The sequence below is a fragment of the Diceros bicornis genome, chromosome 18, assembly GCF_020826845.1.
Source record: "Diceros bicornis minor isolate mBicDic1 chromosome 18, mDicBic1.mat.cur, whole genome shotgun sequence".
In the NCBI taxonomy this organism is placed as follows: domain Eukaryota; kingdom Metazoa; phylum Chordata; class Mammalia; order Perissodactyla; family Rhinocerotidae; genus Diceros; species Diceros bicornis.
In genome coordinates this window covers 60,339,611-60,359,194 of record NC_080757.1, presented here as the reverse complement: position 1 = coordinate 60,359,194, position 19,584 = coordinate 60,339,611, and the positions used below count along the sequence as shown (strand labels likewise).

Sequence of the window (19,584 nt, the reverse complement as noted above, 5' to 3'; positions counted from 1 at the left end):
TCAGCCGGGTGACCAAGGTCACGTCAACAGAGACTAGTCCTGAGAGAGCACGGACCCCTGACAGGACGTGAGGAGGCGGCACTGGACCCTGTGCTCTTCCTCCCCCAAACCCACAAGCCCAGGCTCATCATGAGCAAACACCAGACAAATCCCAGCAGAGGGACAGTCTCCAGAGTCCCCGACCAGCACTCCGCAAAGCTATCTCGGTCATCCGGGACCAGGAAAGTCTGAGAGACCGTCAGAGCCCAGCGGAGCCTCAGGAGACAGGACGACCAAATGTCAGGTGGGATCCGGGATGGGGTCCCAGAGCAGAAAAAAGACACTGGGTAAAAACTAAGGAAACTGAATAAAGCCTGGACTTATAGTTAATGACAATGTATCAACGTTGATTCCTTAGTTGTGACAAATGTACCATGTTAACGTAAGATATTAACAATAGGCGAAACTGGGTGTGGGATTTATGGGAACTCTATTTACTGTCTTCTTAAGTTTTCTGTAAAACCATTCTAAAAAATACAGCTTATTAAAATAAAAACTGCAGGAACAAGGCGTCCAGAACACAAACAGACAAACGCCCAGCACAGGAGGTCATGTTTGCCCTGGGTCTTCACAAGACCAACCCTTCCCAGGGCACCTGGCCTGCTAATACTCTGGCTCACTTGATCACACTCAGATCTTGGTGACATGAGTGATCACTGGACAGTAGAGAAAACTAACCCTGCTCATTTTTTCAGTTGAGTTTTGTGTGAGCTAGGAGTGGGGAGGGAGGAACAAAGGAGAGATACAGGAAGAGGAGAGGCTGCTAAAGTCAGAGCCAATGAGCTGTGATGAAATTACTTTGCAGAGAAATTAGTAGACATTTTGAGACTGGGAAGGAGAACTAACGTAGGTGTTAGGGCTACAGAAATAACATTCTGCTCATCTCTTACCCACTTTTTACTCATACAACATTGTTTCTTGGGACCAGGATGGCTTGGACACATGGTGAAGCTCTCTGTATCCCCAATGTGGATTTACTTCATATATACCAACACAGAATGTTTTTCCAAATTCATTGACATTGTGCCCTTGCTGTTCTCTGGTGGCACTATAAATAAAACTTTATTAATTGTAACTTGGGAAGGTTTGCCTGAATTGTATATTAACTGTGTCTATGAAAAAAACCTCAATTAACTGGAACCCAGCTTATAGGAATGTTTAATTAACTGTCTCCCCTCTCCTAATCTTATTAGCAGAAAGACAAATGATAACAAACGACTTAAGGAATTTATTAAAAAACAACCACCAGCACCCTCCCACAGTGTGGCCAGCAGAGACTGTAGTTTTAGCCACATTTTCCATACTTTCTATCCACATGCGACGTTGCTCTTGATCTCTGATCCCATCACACGACCCAAAGGACAATTTTAAAACATATTCTGCTACATTTGCTTTCTCCTCTCCCTTCCCCTTTATTTTTCGGCACATTTTGAAAGTTGCAGGTAGCATATTTTCCTAAGGAAAAGGATATTCTCTTATATAACCACAGAACCATTAACACCCTCAAGAAATTTAACATTCATACAACATTATCTGACATTCAGTCCATATTCAAATTTCTCCCAATTGTTCAAATGTCCTTTGTAGCCTTTGGTTTTTGATCCAGGATCCAGTCAAGGCCTGCACTAAGGGACCATTAGTCTTAATCTAAAACAATTTTCCCCACATTTTTGGGGGCTTTCTTGAATTGAAAATCTAGAAGGGACCAGTACAGTTGTTGGTAGACTGTTCCACAATTTGAATTTTTAGAAGATCTACTGAGTTATCAGTGATAGACAAAAAACTACACATATTTAAAGGATAGAGTTTGAGGATTTTGGAAAAATGTATATACCTGTGAAGCCATCCCCACAATCAAGGTAATGAATCTCTTCCCTCAAAAGTTTCCTTATTCAAATTTTGGAATCCTTCCCCCTAATCTGCTTTCTGTGACTATAGTTTGCATTTTCTAGAATTTTAAATAAATGGAATCATACAGTATGTGCCCTTCTTTTACTGGCTTCTTTCATTCAGCATAATTATTTTGGGATTAGTTCATTCTTTCTTACTGCTGAGTAGCACAGTAGTCCCCCCTTATCTGTGGGGGATACATTCCAAGACCCCAGTGGATACCTAAAACCACAGATAGTACCAAACTCTGTGTACGCAGTCGGCCCGCCATATCTGTGGGTTCCGCATCTGCAGAGTCAACCGACCACGGACAGAAAGGTCTATGATGGCTGAGTCTGTACTGAACAGGTACAGACGTTTTTCTTGTCATTATTCCCTAAACAATACAGTATAACAACTATCTATATAGCCTTTACATTGTATTAAGTATTATAAGTAATCTAGAGATGACAAAGTATATGGACGCATGTGTGTAGGTTATACGCAAATACTGCGCCATTTTATATAAGGGGCTTGAGCATCGCAGATTGCGGTATCTGCGGGGGGTCCTGGAACCAATCCCCCACAGATTCCAAGGGACGACTGTATCATGTTTTTTCCTCTACATACACACCTATAATAAAGTTTAATTTATAAATTAGGCACGGTAAGAGATTAACAACAACAATAAAATAGAACAATTATAATAATATACTGTAATAAAAGTCATGTGAACATGGTCTCTCTCTCTCAAAATATCTTATTGCACTGTACTCACCCTTCTTGTGATGATGTGAGATGGATGCAGTGCCCACAGGATGAGAGGAAGTGAAATGAGCGATGTAAGCACTGTGACATAGCCTTAGGCTACTATGACCTTCTAACCTATATGTCAGAAGGGGCATCACCGAGCCATGACAATGTTGATAGTTGGATGTCAGGAGCAGATGATGTTGATGGCCAGAGATCCAATAAACGGATGATTCATGTCTCAGGCAGGATGGAGTGGGATAGTGCGCGATTTCATCATGCTACTCAAACAGTGTACAATTTAAAACTTATGTTTATTTCTGAAATTTTCCATTTAATATTTTTGAGTCGCAGTTGACTGCAGGTAAACGAAACTGCAGAAAGTGAAACTGTGAATGGGGGGGCTACTGTATTCCACTGTATGGATAACTCACCATTTGTTTATTCATTCATCTGTTGATGGGCATTTGGGTGATTTCCAGTTTTTGGCTATTACAATAAGGCTACTATAACATTTGTGCAGTTTTGTATGGACATATACTTTCGTTTCTCTTGGGTGAATAGCTAGGAGTAGGACGCCTGGATTGTAGAGTTACGTGTGTATGTTCATCTTTATAAGAAACTGTAAAATAACCTTCCAGAGTGGTCGTGCCATTTGCATTTCCACTAGAATGTATGAGAGTTTCAATTCCTCCAAATCCTAGCTGACACTTGGTATCATGAGTCTTTCCCATTTTAGACATTCTAACAGGTATCGATTGTGGTTTTAACTTGCTTTTCTCTAGACGAATGACATTCAGCATCTTTTCCTGTGCTTATTTGCCATCATTCTCCTTCTTTAGTGAAGTGTCCGTTCACACCTTTTGCCCATTTTTTTGGTTTGCATGTTTCTTTTCATATTGAGTTTTGAGAGTTCTTTATATATTCTCAGTACAAGTTTTTATCAGATAAATGATTTGCAAATATTTTCCCATTTTAATTTTTGTATATGGTACAAGGTGTTGATTGTAGTTCACATTTTGCATATGGATGTCCAGTTGTCCCAGCACCACATGTAGAAAAGATCCTTCTTTCTCCATTGAATTGAACTGTCTCTGCAACTTGGTTGAAAATCAGTTGTCCATATGTGTGTGGGTCTATTTCTTGAATTTCTATTCTATTCTACTGATCTATTCGTCCATTTTGATGCCATTTCCACAGTTTTGATTATTGTAGATTTATGACGCCTTGAAATCAGGTAGTATTAGTCCTTTAACTTTGTTGTTCTTTTTAAAAGTTGCTTTGGCTATTCTAGGTCCTTTGCATTTCCATATGGATTTTAGAATCAGGACCCACGATAATGGAATATCTCTCCATTTATTTAGATTTTCTTTAATTTCTCTTACCAATGATTTGTGGTTTTAAGTGTACAAGTCTTGTATATCTTTTGCCAGAATTTATCCCTAAGTTTTTCATATTTTTGATACCATTGCAAATGTTTTTTATTTTAATTTCAACTTCTAGTGGTTGATTAATAGTATATATAAACAGCGTTGATTTTTGTTTATTGATCTTCTAACCTGCAACCTTACTAAGCTCACTTATTAGTTCTAGTATTTCTTTTTTGTAGATTCAATCAGATTTTCTACATAGATAACTGTTTGAATACTTTGAATATTTGAATTGTCTGAATAATTTTCTACATAGATAATTGTTGTTTGAAAATAAAGACAGTTATACTTCTTCCTTTCCAACCTAGACATCTTTATTTTTTTCTTGCCTCACTGCACTAGAACTTCCAGGACAATGCTGAAGAAACAATGAGGGCAGATACCCTGGTCTTGTTCCTGACCTTCGTGTTCAGACTTTCGACATAGGTGTGATGGTGCTGTAATATTTACTGTAGAAGCTGTCAGGTTGAGGAAGGTCTCTTCTATTACCAGTTTGCTGAAAGTGTTTTTTAAATCAGGAATAGATTTTAGATTTCATCAAATGCTTTCGTGTCTACTGACATGATAATATGGTTTTTCTTTTGGTGATAAATTACATTGATTTTTCAATCGTTAAACAATTTTACATTCCTGAACTAAGTCCCACTAAGTCATAATGTAATATCCGTTTTATATATTGTTGAATTTGAGTTGCTAAGATTTTGTTTAGAATTTTTGCATCTATGCTCACGAAGGATATTGGTCTGTGTTTTTCTTTTCTTGTCTGGTTTTTGGTATCAGGGTAATGCTAGTCTCATAGAATGATGTGGGAAGGTGCTTATTTGCCATTGATACATTTTTCATTAATGTTTGGGTAGAATTCACCAGTGAAGCCATCTGGACCTGGAATTTTCTTCATAGGAAAGTTTTAAACCACAAATTCAATTTCTTTAATAGATATAGTGCTGTTCAGATTATTTCCTTAAGTGAGCAGCTTGTGTCATTTAAGGAATGTGTTTCATCAAAGTTATCAAATGTTTTGGCATCAAGTTGTTCATAATATTAGCTTATTATCATTTTAGTGTTTCTAGAACCTTCAGTGATGTCACCTCTCTCATTCCTGATTTGGGGATTTGTGTCTTCTTTGTCTCCTTTTCAGTCTGGGCAGTGGTTTATCAATTTTATTGATCTGCTCAAAGAACAAGTTTTTGGTTAGATTTTCTCTATTGCTTTTCTGTGTTTTTTTTGCATTGATTTTCACTGTAATCTTTATTTCCTTCCTCCTTCTTACTTTGGGTTTAATCTGCTTTTCTTTTACTAATCTTAAGGTTGAAGCTGAGGACAATGATTTGAAATCTTTCCTCTTCTCTAATGTTTGCATTTAGTACTATAAACTTCCCTCTCACACTGCTTAGCTGTGTCCCACAAATTTTGATATGTTGTATTTTCATTCAGTTCAAGGTATTTTTTACTTCCCTTGAAACCTCCTTTATGAAAAAAATTTATTTAAAAAAGTTTTATTTCATAATTTTATATTTTAATATGTTTGTATAGTTACATTTGTAATTATACATAAATTATAATAAAGCATATATATATAAATTATATCATAAATTATACATATTTTTCCAGCTTTACTGAGGTATAATTGACAAATAAAAATTGTATATATATTTAAGATGTAAAATGTAACAGTTTGATTTAAGTATACATTGTGAAATGATTACCACAACCAAGTTAAGTAACTCATCCATCACCTCACATAGTTACCATTTTTCTTTTTGTTGGTGTGGTGAGAAGAGTTAAGATCTACTCTCTTAGCAATTTTTAAGTACACAATACAGTATTGTTAACTACAGTCACCATGCTGTACATTAGATTCCTAGAATTTGTTTCAGCTTATAACTGAAAGTTTATACCCTTTGACCAATATCTTCTCATTTCCCTCATCCCTCAGCCCCTGGTAACCACCATCTACTTTTTGGTTCTCTGAGTTTGACTTTTTTAGATTCCACAAATGAATAAAATCATATAGTATTTGTCTTTCTCTGTCTGGCTTATTTCACTTAGCATAATGTCCTCCAGGTTCAACCATGTTGTCACAAATGGGAGGATTTTCTTTTTTTTAATGGCTGAATAATATCCTGTGCGTGTGTGTGTGTGTGTGTGTGTGTGTGTGTGAGATCTTCTTTATCCATTCATCCATCTATGGACACTTTCCATATTTTGGTCCTTGTGAGTAATGCTGTAATGAACATGGGAATGCAGATATCTTTGAGAAACTCATTTCACTTCCTTTGGCTATATACCCATTAGTGAGATTGCTGGATTGTATGGTAGTTCTATTTTTAATTTTTTGAGGAACCTCCACACTCTTTTCCATAGTAGCTGCAGCAATTTATATTTGCTTTTTTTTTTTTTTTTTTTTACCAACAGTGCACAAGACTTCCCTTCTCTCCACACCCTTGCCAGAATTTGTTATCTGTTATCTTTTTGATAAAAGCCATCCTAACACGTGTGAGGTGATATCTCATTGTGGTTTTGATTTGCACTTCCCTGATGATGAGTGATGTTGAGCATTTTTTCATGTACCTGTTGGCCATCTGTATGTCTTCTTTCAATGAATGTCTAAAAATGTCTATTCGAGTCCTTTGCCCATTTTTATTTATTTATTTTTAAACTTTTTTTTTTTTTTTTTTTTTTTGCTGGGAAAGATTAGCCCTGAGCTAACATCTGTTGCCAATCTTCCTCTTTTTTTTTTTTCCTCCCCAAAGCCTCAGGATGCAGCTGTACATTCTAGCTGTAAGTCCTTCGAGTTCTTCCATGTGATCTGCCGCCACAGCATGGCACCTGACAGACGAGTGGTGTGGTTCCGCGCCTGGGAAGCGAACCTGGTCCAATGAAGTGGAGTGCACTGAACTTTATCCACTAGGCTGTCAAGGCTGGCTCCCTTTGCCCATTTTTAAATCAGGTTGTTTTTTTGCTATTGAGTTGCATGAGTTCCTTATATATTTTGGATATTAACCTCTTAAATAGATGGTTTGCAAATATCTCTCCCATTCCCAAGTTAGCCTTTTCATTTAATTGTTTCCTTTGCTGTGCAGAAGCCTTTTAGTTTGACGTAGTCTCTTATTTATTTTATACATAAATATTTATAATTATATTATTTTATATACTTATTTATACAATTTATTGATACAATATTTATATACTTTAGTATATATTTTATATTTATATTACTTACTAAAATTTTATTTTATAATTAAAAAATTATAAAAATTATTTATTTAAAAGTGTGCTGTTCTGTTTCCAAATGTTTAGAGATTTTCCTATTATCTATTGTTGATTTTGAGTTTTATTCCATTTTGGTTGTAGAACATACTGTGTACGATTTCAATTCTTTTATGTTTGTTCAGGTTTGTTTTATGACCCAGGATATGGCCTATCTTGGTACATGTTCCTGGCACACAGAAAGAATGTACCCTGCAGGTGCTGTGTGAGCATCCTCTAACAGTCGATGAAGGCCCCATGGTGGACGGTGCTGTTCCAGTGTTCTCCCTCCTTACTGCCTTCCCTTCCACTTGTTCCGTCATTTATTGAGAAAGAAGGATTCAATTCTCCAGGTATAATTATGGATATCTATTTCTCCTTGTGGTTCCACCAGTTTTCATTTTCTGTGTTTTGAAATTCTGTTTGTAGGTGAATGAACATTAAGGACGGTTATATTCTCGTGATGAATGGACTCCTTTGGTATCATGAAATGACTTTCTTTATCCCTAGCAATATTTTCTGCTCCGAAACCTACTTTCATATTAACTTAGGCAATCCATCCCTCTTTTGCTTCATGGTATCATGGTATATCTTTTACTTATAATCTATTTGTGTCTTATATTGAAAGTGCACTTCTTGTAGGTGGCATATAGTTTGTTCTTACTTTTTTATCCAATGTGACAACCTCTGCCTTTTAACTGGATATTCACACTATTTACATTGTGATTACTGACAAGGTTAGGTGTAAACTTATCAGCCTTTTTTGTCTATTTGTTTCAAGTAGTCTCTGTTTCCTTTTCCCTCCTTTTCTTCTTTCTTTTGTGTTGTTTGTATGTATTTATGATTTCGTGTAATCCCCTTTGTTGGATAGTTAGGTAGAATGTTTTTATTTTAGTGATAGCTTTAAGGTTTACGGACTACATCTTTATCACAGTGATATTATATCACTTTGAATGAAGAATAGAATAGAATCTAACAACAGTATTTCTTCAATTTCTCTCCTCCCAACCTTTCTGCTATTGTTATTACACATTTTGCTTTTACATATGCTATAAACTCCACAGTATACTATAATTATCTTTTGTTTAAATAGTCAATGATCTGTGAAAGAGACTTAAATAGGAAGAAAAAATCATATACTTATCTGTGGAGTGCTCCTTTCTGGTGCTTCTCATCCCTCTGTACATCCATGTTTCCTTCTGGTATCTTCCTTCTGCCTAAAGGACTGTCTCTAACATTTCTTGGGTGGGGATCTGCTGGTGATGAATTCTTTCAGTATTATATGTCTTTATTTATTTTTTTAAAGGAAATCTTTTTTTTTTTTTTAATTTTATTTATTTATTTATTTTTTCCCCCAAAGCCCCAGCAGATAGTTGTATGTCATAGCTACACATCCTTCTAGCTGCTGCACGTGGGACGCGGCCTCAGCATGGCCGGAGAAGCGGTGCGTCGGTGCACGCCCAGGATTGGAACCCAGGCCGCCAGCAGCGGAGCGCGCACACCTAACCGCCAAGCCACGGGGCCGGCCCCGAGTATTACATGTCTTTAAAAGTCCTTATTTTGCTTCCGTTTTATAAAGTTATTTTCACTGGGTATAGAAATCTAACTGACAGTTTTTCTTCAGCATGTTAAAGCTGTGGCCCCGCAGGCTTCTTGCTGTCATTGTTTCTGACAAGTAACCCACTGTCATCCTTATCTTTGCTCCTCTGCTCCTTTTTTTACTGGCTGCTTTTGAGATTTTTAATTCATCATTGTTTACTAAGCAATGTGATATTATGATGTGCCTTGGTGTAGTTTTATTCATGTTTCTTGTCCTTGGGGTTCTTGAGCTTTCTGGTTCTGTGGGTTTATAGTTTTCCTCACATTTGAAAATTTCTTAAGCCATTACTTCTTTAAATATTTTTCTGCTAGCCCCCTTCAGGGGCTCCAAATACACATATATTAGGTCATTTGCAGTTTTCCTACAACTCAATGACGCTCCTTTATTTTTTTTTTAATTTTTCTTTTGTCATTGTGCTTCATTTTGGATAGTTTCTATCGTTGTGTCTTTAAGTTCACTAATTTTTCTTATGCAATGTTTAATTGGTTGTTAATTCCATCCAGTACAGTTTTCATGTTACAGATTGCAGTTTTCACCTCTAGAAGTTTGAGTTGGGTCCTTTTAATATCTTCTATCTCTCAATAGAGCTTTTTAAGTGGAACTGACTTCTAGTAACTGTTTTAATGTCTTTATCTGCTAATTCCAACATCTGCGAGGGTTCCGAATAGGTTTTGATGGATTTTTCCTCCTCATTATGGATCATATTTTCCTGCTTCTTTTTTTCTTTTTTTTTTGTGAGGAAGATCAGCGCTGAGCTAACATCCGATGCCAATCCTCCTCTTTTTGCTGAGGAAGACTGGCCCCGGGGTAACATCTGTGCCCATCTTCCTCTACTTTATATGGGACACCGCCACAGCATGGTTTGACAAGCGGTGCGTCAGTGCGCGCCCAGGATCTGAACCGGAGAACCCTGGAGAATCCCGGGCCACCGCAGTGGAGTGCACACAGTTAACCACTAAGCCACTGGGCCAGCCCCATCCTGCTTCTTCACACGGCTGCTAAGTTTTGCTTGGTAGCAGTGAGTGTAGAGTAACATGGCATATGGGTGGTTTGGGAAGAGACTCTCTGCGACAATTCCTCGGAGAAGATCAGGGCTCTGAGACAACAGGAAAGGCCTTTCCTTATGAGTTGTTATTAGATTTCCTTGTCCCAAGTCACGTCAGTGTCTCTACAGTGTACACTGCCCCCTCAGTCAAATGGCCTGAGCCTGTTCTTCTTCCTGGTTCCTGGAATCGTCCTCCTTCCTTCTTACCAGACAGAGCCCACCTTCTTTAAGGCTGAGGAAATTCCTGCCCCCCACACCCCCAAATCCTTTAGAAGCCCCTCAGATGATGGCACATAGTGTGTGCTCAACATATGCTTGTGGGAAAAGAGGGGCTCCAGGCTCACCCCTCCGCAGGGGGTCCAGCCTGAGTCTTGGAGAAGTGCCCCAAGGGCCAGGCAGTTCTCTGGCACGGGGAGAGCAGAGAGTGCTGGGGCACCGGCCAGCCTTGGTCTGTGCCTCTGTGGCAGGTCCTTTTATCTTAATGTGGGCATCCCTGTCCGTAAACAACGTGCGCCCTGACCCTCACGGTGGCCATGTCAAGGAGCCACTCCAGGGAGCTCTGAGGTCTGCAGGAGACACACACCATGGGAGCATGTGGAGGCCAGCTGCAGAGGATCGTTGGAAATGTAGCATGATTTTCGGCCAGATGCGAGGAAGGGACGGAGGAATAACTCCCCAAAAGCATATGGAACTTCAGTCTCTGGGAAACTATGGCCACGGTGGTCATGAAAAGGAAAGAAGAGGTGAATAATGCCGTCTCAACCAGAAACGTTTCAACAAGTCTCTCAATGGGATGACTGCCTTTAAATAAACAGGTGCACCAAGCTGGTGAAGAAATGAATTCACAGGATGATGCCCAGCGCCTGCAGGCATTTACAAGAAGATTGCAGGAGAGGGCATTTCCAGCTGGGCCGGAGAACAGCTCCTCAAGCATTATGAAACATATAATTCCTGCAGCATCGTGCAGATATGAAACACAGGGCCCTGAGCCTTTCTTATGGCAGGTGTGCTGAAGGACCATCACAGCATCTGTGCCCATGACTGAGCCCTCCCATGTGGATACTGGAGATAAACAGGTCCCTGTGGACAAAGGTGACCAAGTGGCAGTTTTAACAAGATTCCTTATGCTGAAATATGATGATCAACTGTAAAATCCATGAGACTAACAGCCAAGTACAGTTCAGAAGGGTCATCCACTTTCATGTAACGAAAAAAAAATAAAGCAGAAATAGCCACTACGAAGTGGCTGAAGTGGCCCAAGTGGCCTAAAATTAAAGGCACCATCTATTTCTAGGTACTAAAATTAAATATTAAAAATACTGATAAGCTCAAGAATCAATGTTGGCTTCAACGTGTTCAGGCAGCACTGGTGGGCCCCGGGGAGGTAGGCTTGGGGTGGTTGATGGCAGCCCCTCTCCTCTGTGGGTGGCAGCTTTTCTGTCCCTCTCCTTTGTAGGGCTTTGCATCACATTAGTCTCTGTTTCATGCACCCAGGAATCTCTGTACCTGGTCCTTAATGGCCAGGTACCAAGAACGGTGTCAATAAATTTCTAAACGCATGATACAGATGACAAGGTATTGTAGCAGCAGAGTGACAAAGTTTCAAAATAACTTCCCGAGAAAAGCCCTTTTGTTTATATCTTGGCTCTTCACTGAAATCTGAAGAAGAGCAAAATAGAGATGACCAAGTGGTATAGCTTCCTGGTCCACAAAACCGAGCTTTCAGCTCAGTAATGAAGGGCTCAGTGCAACTGCCACGGCAGGGGAGACAGGGGTGTGTGCCTTTATTCCCTTTGCTCCAAAATCCCCAGGCGGCTGCACACATCTGCTTCTGACCCTGCAACCTTGCTACTAGAGGCAGTATTGCCGTCATGTCACAGAGGTACAGATGATGGCTGTGGGAAGTGAAAATGGCTTGCTAAAGTAAATGAGGGCGACACGACTCAAATTTAGTTTTTTTTGTTGTTGTTGTTGAGGAAGACTGGCCCTGGGCTAACATCCATGCCTATCCTCCTCCGCTTTGTATGTGGGACGCCTGCCACAGCATGGCTTGATAAGCAGTGCGTAGGTCCACACCTGGGATCCAAACCTGCGAACCCCGGGCTGCCAAAGCGGAGTGCATGAACTTAACCACTACGCTACTGGGCTGGCCCTGAAATTTAGTTTTTTTTAAACTCTTAAATCCAGTGTTTTAGACAATCTTTTAAAGAAGCCATTGTTCACCCAAAGTTAGTTCAATGGATAGGAAGATAAATCTTTTGTTGAAATATATAATATTCTGGTCATCATTCTGGAGTGGACAAGCAACAGAACATTCACTGGACACAGCCATGCGCAGGGCCCTGGGCCCAAGAAGGGTCAAGGTAAAACTGAGGTCAAGGTCAGCCTTGGATGCACTAAGGAGGAAGGAGGCAGTTTCCAACATCAAGAAGAGCATGAAGACCAGGATCCAAGGACGTGTCAGTCACTGCCTCCATTTCACACTGTGTGAGAGCCTTGGTCAGGACCACTAGATCAGGAAGAGAGTGAGGCCTATGGGCTGGCTGGCTTTGCAGACAATGTGGTCATCTGTACAGAGAAGCCAAGAGAACCTACAGGTCAACTCTCAGAGTTCATAAGACTCAACAAGGTTGCTATACACAATGGATAAACAAAAACAGCAAGGATCTCATACATCAACAATCAGCAAACACAACATAATTAAAGCAGCCTTCACGGTAGACACACACACACTACAACACCTTCAGGGGGACGCGCCTGTGACACTCACATCCTCAGGTGGTTGTTCCTCCCGTTTCTGGCCCTCTCACAGTGAAGGCCTGGCTACTGTGGGGACTCAAAGACATGGTTGTGGGGGGTAAGCGCAGTGGCCAAGTGAGAGAGGAGGAGCCAGGTTCCTGGGGAGCGAGGTGGGAGACACGGCGGGTGGGCGGACTTGAGCTGCCAAGGGCTTGTTAGTGGGACTTGAGCAAAGAGGGTTATGTGAGCGGAGGGGCAGCTCAGAGGTTTCCGGGCAGCAGTGTGCAGGCCTGAGGGACGAGTGCGGCGGCAAGGACAGGACTGGCTCCAGCACCTGCCTGAGGTGCTTTGGCATCTCCAGGCCGGCCAGTGCCCAGAGGGTGGGAGCACAAGGTAATGGGCGGACTGCAGGGCTACTTCACTGGCGCACGGCCCTGCTGACCGACCAGGCATGGCTGTGGAGGAAGAGGCTTAGGCTGGTGGAAGCTCTGGTGACCGAGGAGGGGCTGGCAGAACAGAGCAGGCCCCTGTGTTAAGACCCTCCTACCCTGCTTTCACTCACCTCTCAGAGAAGTGAATGGATGCCCTCGCCTCCTCCCCACTTCTCCGTGACTGCTGATGCCCCCTTTCTGTGGGACGGAAGAGCTCCACGCAGCCTCAGAGGCCCTGAGCTCATGGCAGGTTTTGTTCACAGATTAGCTCTGAGATCCTGGGCAGCTCACTTTAAATGAGCATTTTCTTATCTGTAAATAATCTGCAAAATCACACTTACTGCACAGAGTTAAGATAAGAATTACGAGACTCTTCACACAAGAGCTCCTGCCACTGGGCGTCACACATATGCACACATGTGCACACGCAGCATGTACACACGGGCACACACACAACAGGCTGGTCAACGTTCCATTTGAAATACCGTTCTGTTTCTCCACTGGTTCTTTTCTCCTAAATAGAGACCGTTTAGGTCACTACTGGCTTCAAACCAAGCAAGCAAATCCACCCATCCTTGCGCTGATGCTGATTCTCTTCCTCACCTACCAAAGTCCTCAAGCAAGTGGACTCTCGCTCTGCTCCGCTCTTCCCTAGTGCTCCCTGCCCATCCAGTTTCTTCCTCATCTCTGCATCACACACACATGCTCTTCTGAATGCTGACTGCCAAACACGATGGCCTGTTCTGAGGTGACTTGTCTCCACAGGGCTGCAGAGCGTGATGTGTCTGCCCGCACCCAGCACTCACCCTTATCCTGGAGCCTCTTTCTTTGTGTTCTGTAAATCTGACTTTCCCAGCCTCTCTCCCTTCTCTGAAAATCCTCCCTGAGAGAAGCCCCGGAGTTCTAGCCTCAGCCCCTGAGCCTTTGTTTCTACGTTTCCTTTTGAGGGCTCCCCTGTCACCATCGCTGGGTGGACGAGGTCCCCAGTCTCCATCTCTCAGGCCACAAGGCCTCACCACCAGTGGTCTCCTGTGCATGTCCGCCTCTCCCGGCTACCCTCTCTATCACTGACACGGCCACCCTTCCCACCACACAGGCTCAAACTCAGGCACAGTTTCTCCCCCACATCCACCTGGCCCTCTGTTAACTCTGCATCCTCCCACCCCCACAGCGCTTTCTGCCCATCGCCCCCACCTCCCCAGCCACCCTGACCTATCCGGCATGAATTACTAGAGCAGTCTCCTCAGTGGCTCCCTGCCCCTTGGTTATAATCTACTTTACACCGAGGCCAGACATTTTATAAACCACACCTTGGTTCTTATTGTTTCTTTGTTCCAAAATCTGTAATAGTTTCTCATGCCTGCTAAATGAAATTTGAACTCTTAAATTTGGAATTACCAGCTTCCGCTTTGATGGCCCCCATATATCTCCAGCACCTTAGCCCAGCGGGGCTGTCTGCTCTCCTCTAAGTGTCCCCTGTGCTGGCCCTCCTCTGTCCCTTGCTCAAGCTGTCTCCACTCTCCCACCTCCCCCACCTGAAATCTACATTCCTCAATACCCCTCACTAAGTCCAGCACAAATGCAGCTCCGCCCATAAGATTTCTCAGGTCCTCCTGTTTCTGAAATGTCACACTTGTGGCATGCAACTCCGATGGGATATGTGACTTCTGCCCTCATGCAGGGGGTTTTATCCCCACTGGACAGTGAGCCTGTTGAGGGCAGAGATGGCTCACCTCTGCGTCCCCTACAGCCTTCTGTACAGTTCTGAGTATAGGGCCCTGCCTAGATCTTTGTGGAGTGCACACATGACTGCAGGCCCAGCAGGCATGAGGAGTGGGGGAGATGCTTATTGCAGGGCAGAGCTGGAGATGCAGGCTAGGCAGTCATGGTGGAGAAGCGACTGCTAGCGCTGCAGGGCCAAGCCCTACAGGCCAGGCCTCCGTGCTCCTGGTCTCACAGTCAGGGCAGGGGAGGGAAAAGAACTGCTGGAGACAGAAGAGACCGATAGGGGTCCATACAACGCAGGGCCAAATTTCAAGAAGAAAGTAAGTAGTCAGGGTCATTTACTGGTGGGAGGGGTGGTCAGGGACGGAGAGAAGGCAGAGCACAGGGACGGGGAGCAGGGACAACAAGTGGCGTGCACACAGTATGGGTGAGCCAACGGCTGGGGGACAGAGACCAGGATTGGGCCCTGAGGGGCAGCATTTCCTTTATTCTGGGAGAAAGGAAGGGACCAGCAGTGCCTGGAGGAGGGAAGGAGGTAACGGCAACTGAAGGCATGAGGCTGGCGGAAGGGTAGGACAAGAAGTGGAAGGGAGAAAGGAGAAAGCGGTAACTGGGGCAAACCAGCCCCACAGCACTCAGTGAGCCCTGCCCACGTCAGCAGCCACTCCCATCGGAGGCCAGGCAGTCCGGGGTTCAAGGAGAAAAGCTGGAGAGAAGTGTGGCCGGTGAGAGCGCAGAGACCCCCTCACACCCAGGAGGACACACAGGTTACTCACACTGTCCACGGCGAGAATCTTGGCCCATATGAAAACAAGAAGAGGCCGCAGCTCCCTTGCCGAGCTCTGGAGCAGCTTCAGCACGTAGGGGAAGATGCCCACAGACAAGGCCTGAAGGAGAGGAGAGAGTGTGAGGGTGCTGGCTCCTGGCCCTGCCTGGTCTACAGCCACAGGTAACCTAGGACAGCTTTCCCTCATGAGGACGTGGGGCTTACGACTGGGAACCACCGTCCTCACCCTCAAATGGCCTTGTTTGCTCTCAGCAACAAAACATGAGGCCCTTTAACTGTGATCCTCACGTACGGAACCGTGCCTTGCTCTCCCTGCACGCCTGCCCACTTGCTCAAACATCTGCCTTTGCACTAGACAGACCTTCAGAGAAAGACTCGCCCTGGGATGGGCCAGTTTGCGGGCGGTTAAGATGGGAGCAGCTCTGGGTCTTCCCACTGCCCAGTTCCTGGTAGCGCATCATCCTGGGGGGCCTCTCTGCTCTCAGGCAGAGAAATAAGAGAGAGGGTGGGTACCTCAGTGTAGGACAGCTGAGCAAAGTCTGGTGATGTCAATCACCTCAGTTTTTGCTCTGTCCTTATCTCAAATTTGTTGCAATTCAAAAGATAACCCCCCCAAAACAAAACAAAACAAAACAAAAAAACAAAAGATAACCCAAAAGTGTCCTCCTCCAGGCCAGGTGGAGGGTATGACTCAGGCCAATGGCCAATGGCAGGGCCTGTGTCCCTTTCTTGTTAAAGGCCATGTTTAACGAGGGACAAGCATGCATTCCACTAGTTCAAGAAGTCGGCCCTCACCTACAGGCCAAATCTGTACCTGTCATAACACCTCACTTACCCAGCATCTGTTCAAACACTAGCAAAATTTCCAATTAGCATAAGCTTGATTCTTTAAAGGGCTGAATTTAGTTTTAAAAAAATTAACTGTATAAGTTAAAATCTCTCTAAAATGTTATCAATATGTTTCCCTGTCTTCCTTTTTTTTTTTTTTTGTGAGGAAGATTAGCCCTGAGCAAACATCTGTTGCCAATCCTCCTCTTTTTGCTGAGGAAGATTGGCCCTGGGCTAACAACCGTGCCCATCTTCCTCCACTTTATATGGGACGCCGCCACAGCATGGCTTGATAAGCAGTGTGTAGGTCTGCCCCTGGGATCCAAACCTGCGAACCCCAGGCTGCTGAAGCAGAGCATGGAAACTTAACCACTACGCCATCGGGCCGGCCCCATGTTTCCCTGTCATCTTAAAGGGTATAAGCTTTTCCACGACGACTAAGTGACATCATTATGCACAAGCACACACACAGACCAAACAGTGGAAGAGTTACATAAGCCCATCACCGATGACTCTCCCAGCTGTCAGTTATGACAGCCTCAGACACCCAGGAGTGAAAACAGTCCAGCGATGAGTGCTGAATCCTTCTTCCTAATTTTCAGACTTTCTCTCTTCTCCTTCAATGTTGGACTATCAATTATCACTCTTTGTTGATATTATACAATGAAAAAACTTAAATATATATAAACGGAGAGAGAATAACGTGAACTCCCATGTGCTCATCACTAGCTTCAACCACATCAGCTCAAACCACTCGCTGCTCCTCTTACCTCGCCCACTGCCCTCTCCCACAAATCTCACCTATCACACGATTGTACTTGTAAACATTTAGTGGTTATCTCTACAAAATAAGATCTCTTTTATAAAAACATGACCACATACCATTACCACACCTAAAAAAATAAACAATTAGTCTTTAATAACATAAAATATTCAGTTCACATAAAATTTCTAATTGTTCCATTAATATTAATTTTTCAAACTTTAACTTTCAAACTTTTATTTGCAAACAGAACCAAATAAGGTCCATATATTGCAATTGGTTTATAAGTCTCTTAACTCTCCTTTAATCTACAGATTCTCTCTCAGCTGCTTTCTCTTGTGATTTGTTGAAAAAATGGACCACTTTTTTTTGTGAGGAAGATCAGCCCTGAGCTAAGCTCCATGCCAATCCTCCTCTTTTGGCTGAGGAAGACCGGCCCTAAGCTAACATCTATTGCCAATCCTCCTCGTTTTTTTCCCCTTTTTCTCCCCAAAGCCCCAGTAGGTAGTTGTATGTCATAGTTGCACATCCTTCTAGTTGCTGTATGTGGGACGCCACCTCAGCATGGCCGGAGAAGCAGTGCGTCAGCGCGCGCCCGGGATCCGAACCTGGGCCACCAGTAGTGGAACAACATGCACTTAACTACTAAGCCACGGGGCTGGCCCCAGACCACTTTCTGATTCTATTTTTGTCAGCCTTTTCTGTTTTAAGTGGCGTTTCTACTCTTCTACAGAATGAGTAACCAGAAAAGCGTTTCAGAACTGTGTCTAAAATCAGAGTGAAAAAACAGTGAGTGAGGCTCACAGGCTGCTCCTGGGAGAAAACCTGCCATGTGTGGCCCAGGCCTCATCAGCTCACAGGCTCCCAGCCTCTTGCCCACGGCCAGGGCGAGCCACTCCCTAAAAAGTGGCCTTAGCAACACTTTCTGTCCTGCAAGGTGAAGCCTAAGAGCAGACAGAAAAGAGGGCAAAACCAAACAAAACCCCCAAATGCTGTGGCAATGAAGGCCGCCCAGCACATGTTCTCCGAGGGCCTCACAGGCTTACTGGTCATCCCCACGGTCACCCTTGATTGCAGGGCTACGGTCACTTCTGGGTGATGAAGTAAGTCCTCAGACTGTAGCACGGAGTCTCACTGGCCCCCGCCCCACCCCAAGTCAGTGCAGAAGGCACACACCAGGCTCACCGCCCATGGACCCAGGTCCAGAAATCTTCCCAGCAGGTCCAGGGCTCTCAGCCGGTGCACTTGGCTCAACAGCACCTGAGGAAGAAGGAAGCAGACGGCGTCACTGCAAGACTGGCATCACTGCCAAGACCGTGTGATGTGGAGCCCTTGGCAAAGCTTCTGCCTGAGCTGCTAACTCCAAGGGGTCTGACCAAGCAGCTGAGGTTTCTCCCTTGCTTCGTTCATTCATTTACCTACAGCCAGTGCTCCTTTCTCTACAGTTCACGCTTTAAAAAAATTTTTTTTTTTTTTTGAGGAAGATCAGCCCTGAGCTAACATTCATGCCAACCCTCCTCTTTTTGCTGAGGAAGACCGGCCCTAAGCTAACATCTATTGCCAATCCTCCTCCTTTTTTTGCCCTTTTTCTCTCCAAAGCCCCAGTAGATAGTTGTATGTCATAGTTGCACATCCTTCTAGTTGCTGTATGTGGGACGCCGCCTCAGCATGGCTGGACAAGCAGTGCGTCAGTGCGCGCCCGAGATCTGAACCCTGGCCACCAGTAGTGGAGTGCGCACACTTAACTGCTAAGCCACGGGGCCGGCCCCTACAGTTGACGCTTTTAGCGTTAGGAAAACACTCTATTTCTTCATTAACAGGTAAAATACACACACTACAGAAAGTATTAGAACAAATGCTTTTTAACTGCATTGAAAAAAAAATTTCACCAATGACATTTTGGTATATAAACTTCCAGACACTGTTCCCTTATTTATTCTAAACCAGATAGTATAGTATTTTATTTCTTGTCTCCCTTTTTAAATAACAATATACTGAGAATCTCATTCCACATCACTAGATACATCTGGGCATATCATTCCCAACAGCAGCACAGGACTTCATTTATATAAATGTGCATAGTTCATTTGAACAATTTCCCCAGTGCTAGATATTTACATTATTATCAAAGTTTTGCTATTATAAACAATGCTGTGATAAATATCCTAATAGGTATATCTCTGCACATTTACACGATTTTTCCTTAGGATAAATACAAGTAAAATTACAGGGTCGGAGCATATATCCTTATATTACCAAACTACCCTCCAGCCGAACCAATTTGCACTTCCAACAAGATGCACATGGTGCTCTCTCCCTCCAGCCTTCA

The 19,584-nt window shown here is 43.3% G+C and overlaps 1 protein-coding gene across 5 annotated transcripts in view; it reads right to left on the bottom strand.

The window, feature by feature from the left end:
- RPTOR (regulatory associated protein of MTOR complex 1) overlaps positions 1–19,584 on the bottom strand; it is a 403,326-nt gene that overhangs the window by 92,214 nt on the left and 291,528 nt on the right. For all 5 annotated transcript variants that reach the window (XM_058561824.1, XM_058561827.1, XM_058561828.1 and 2 more), the window contains 2 exons: positions 18,432–18,515; positions 15,654–15,764 (listed from right to left, as the gene is read on the bottom strand). In XM_058561824.1, coding sequence (XP_058417807.1) covers positions 15,654–15,764; positions 18,432–18,515 — 195 coding nt within the window. The remainder of the gene's footprint in view (positions 1–15,653; positions 15,765–18,431; positions 18,516–19,584) is intronic.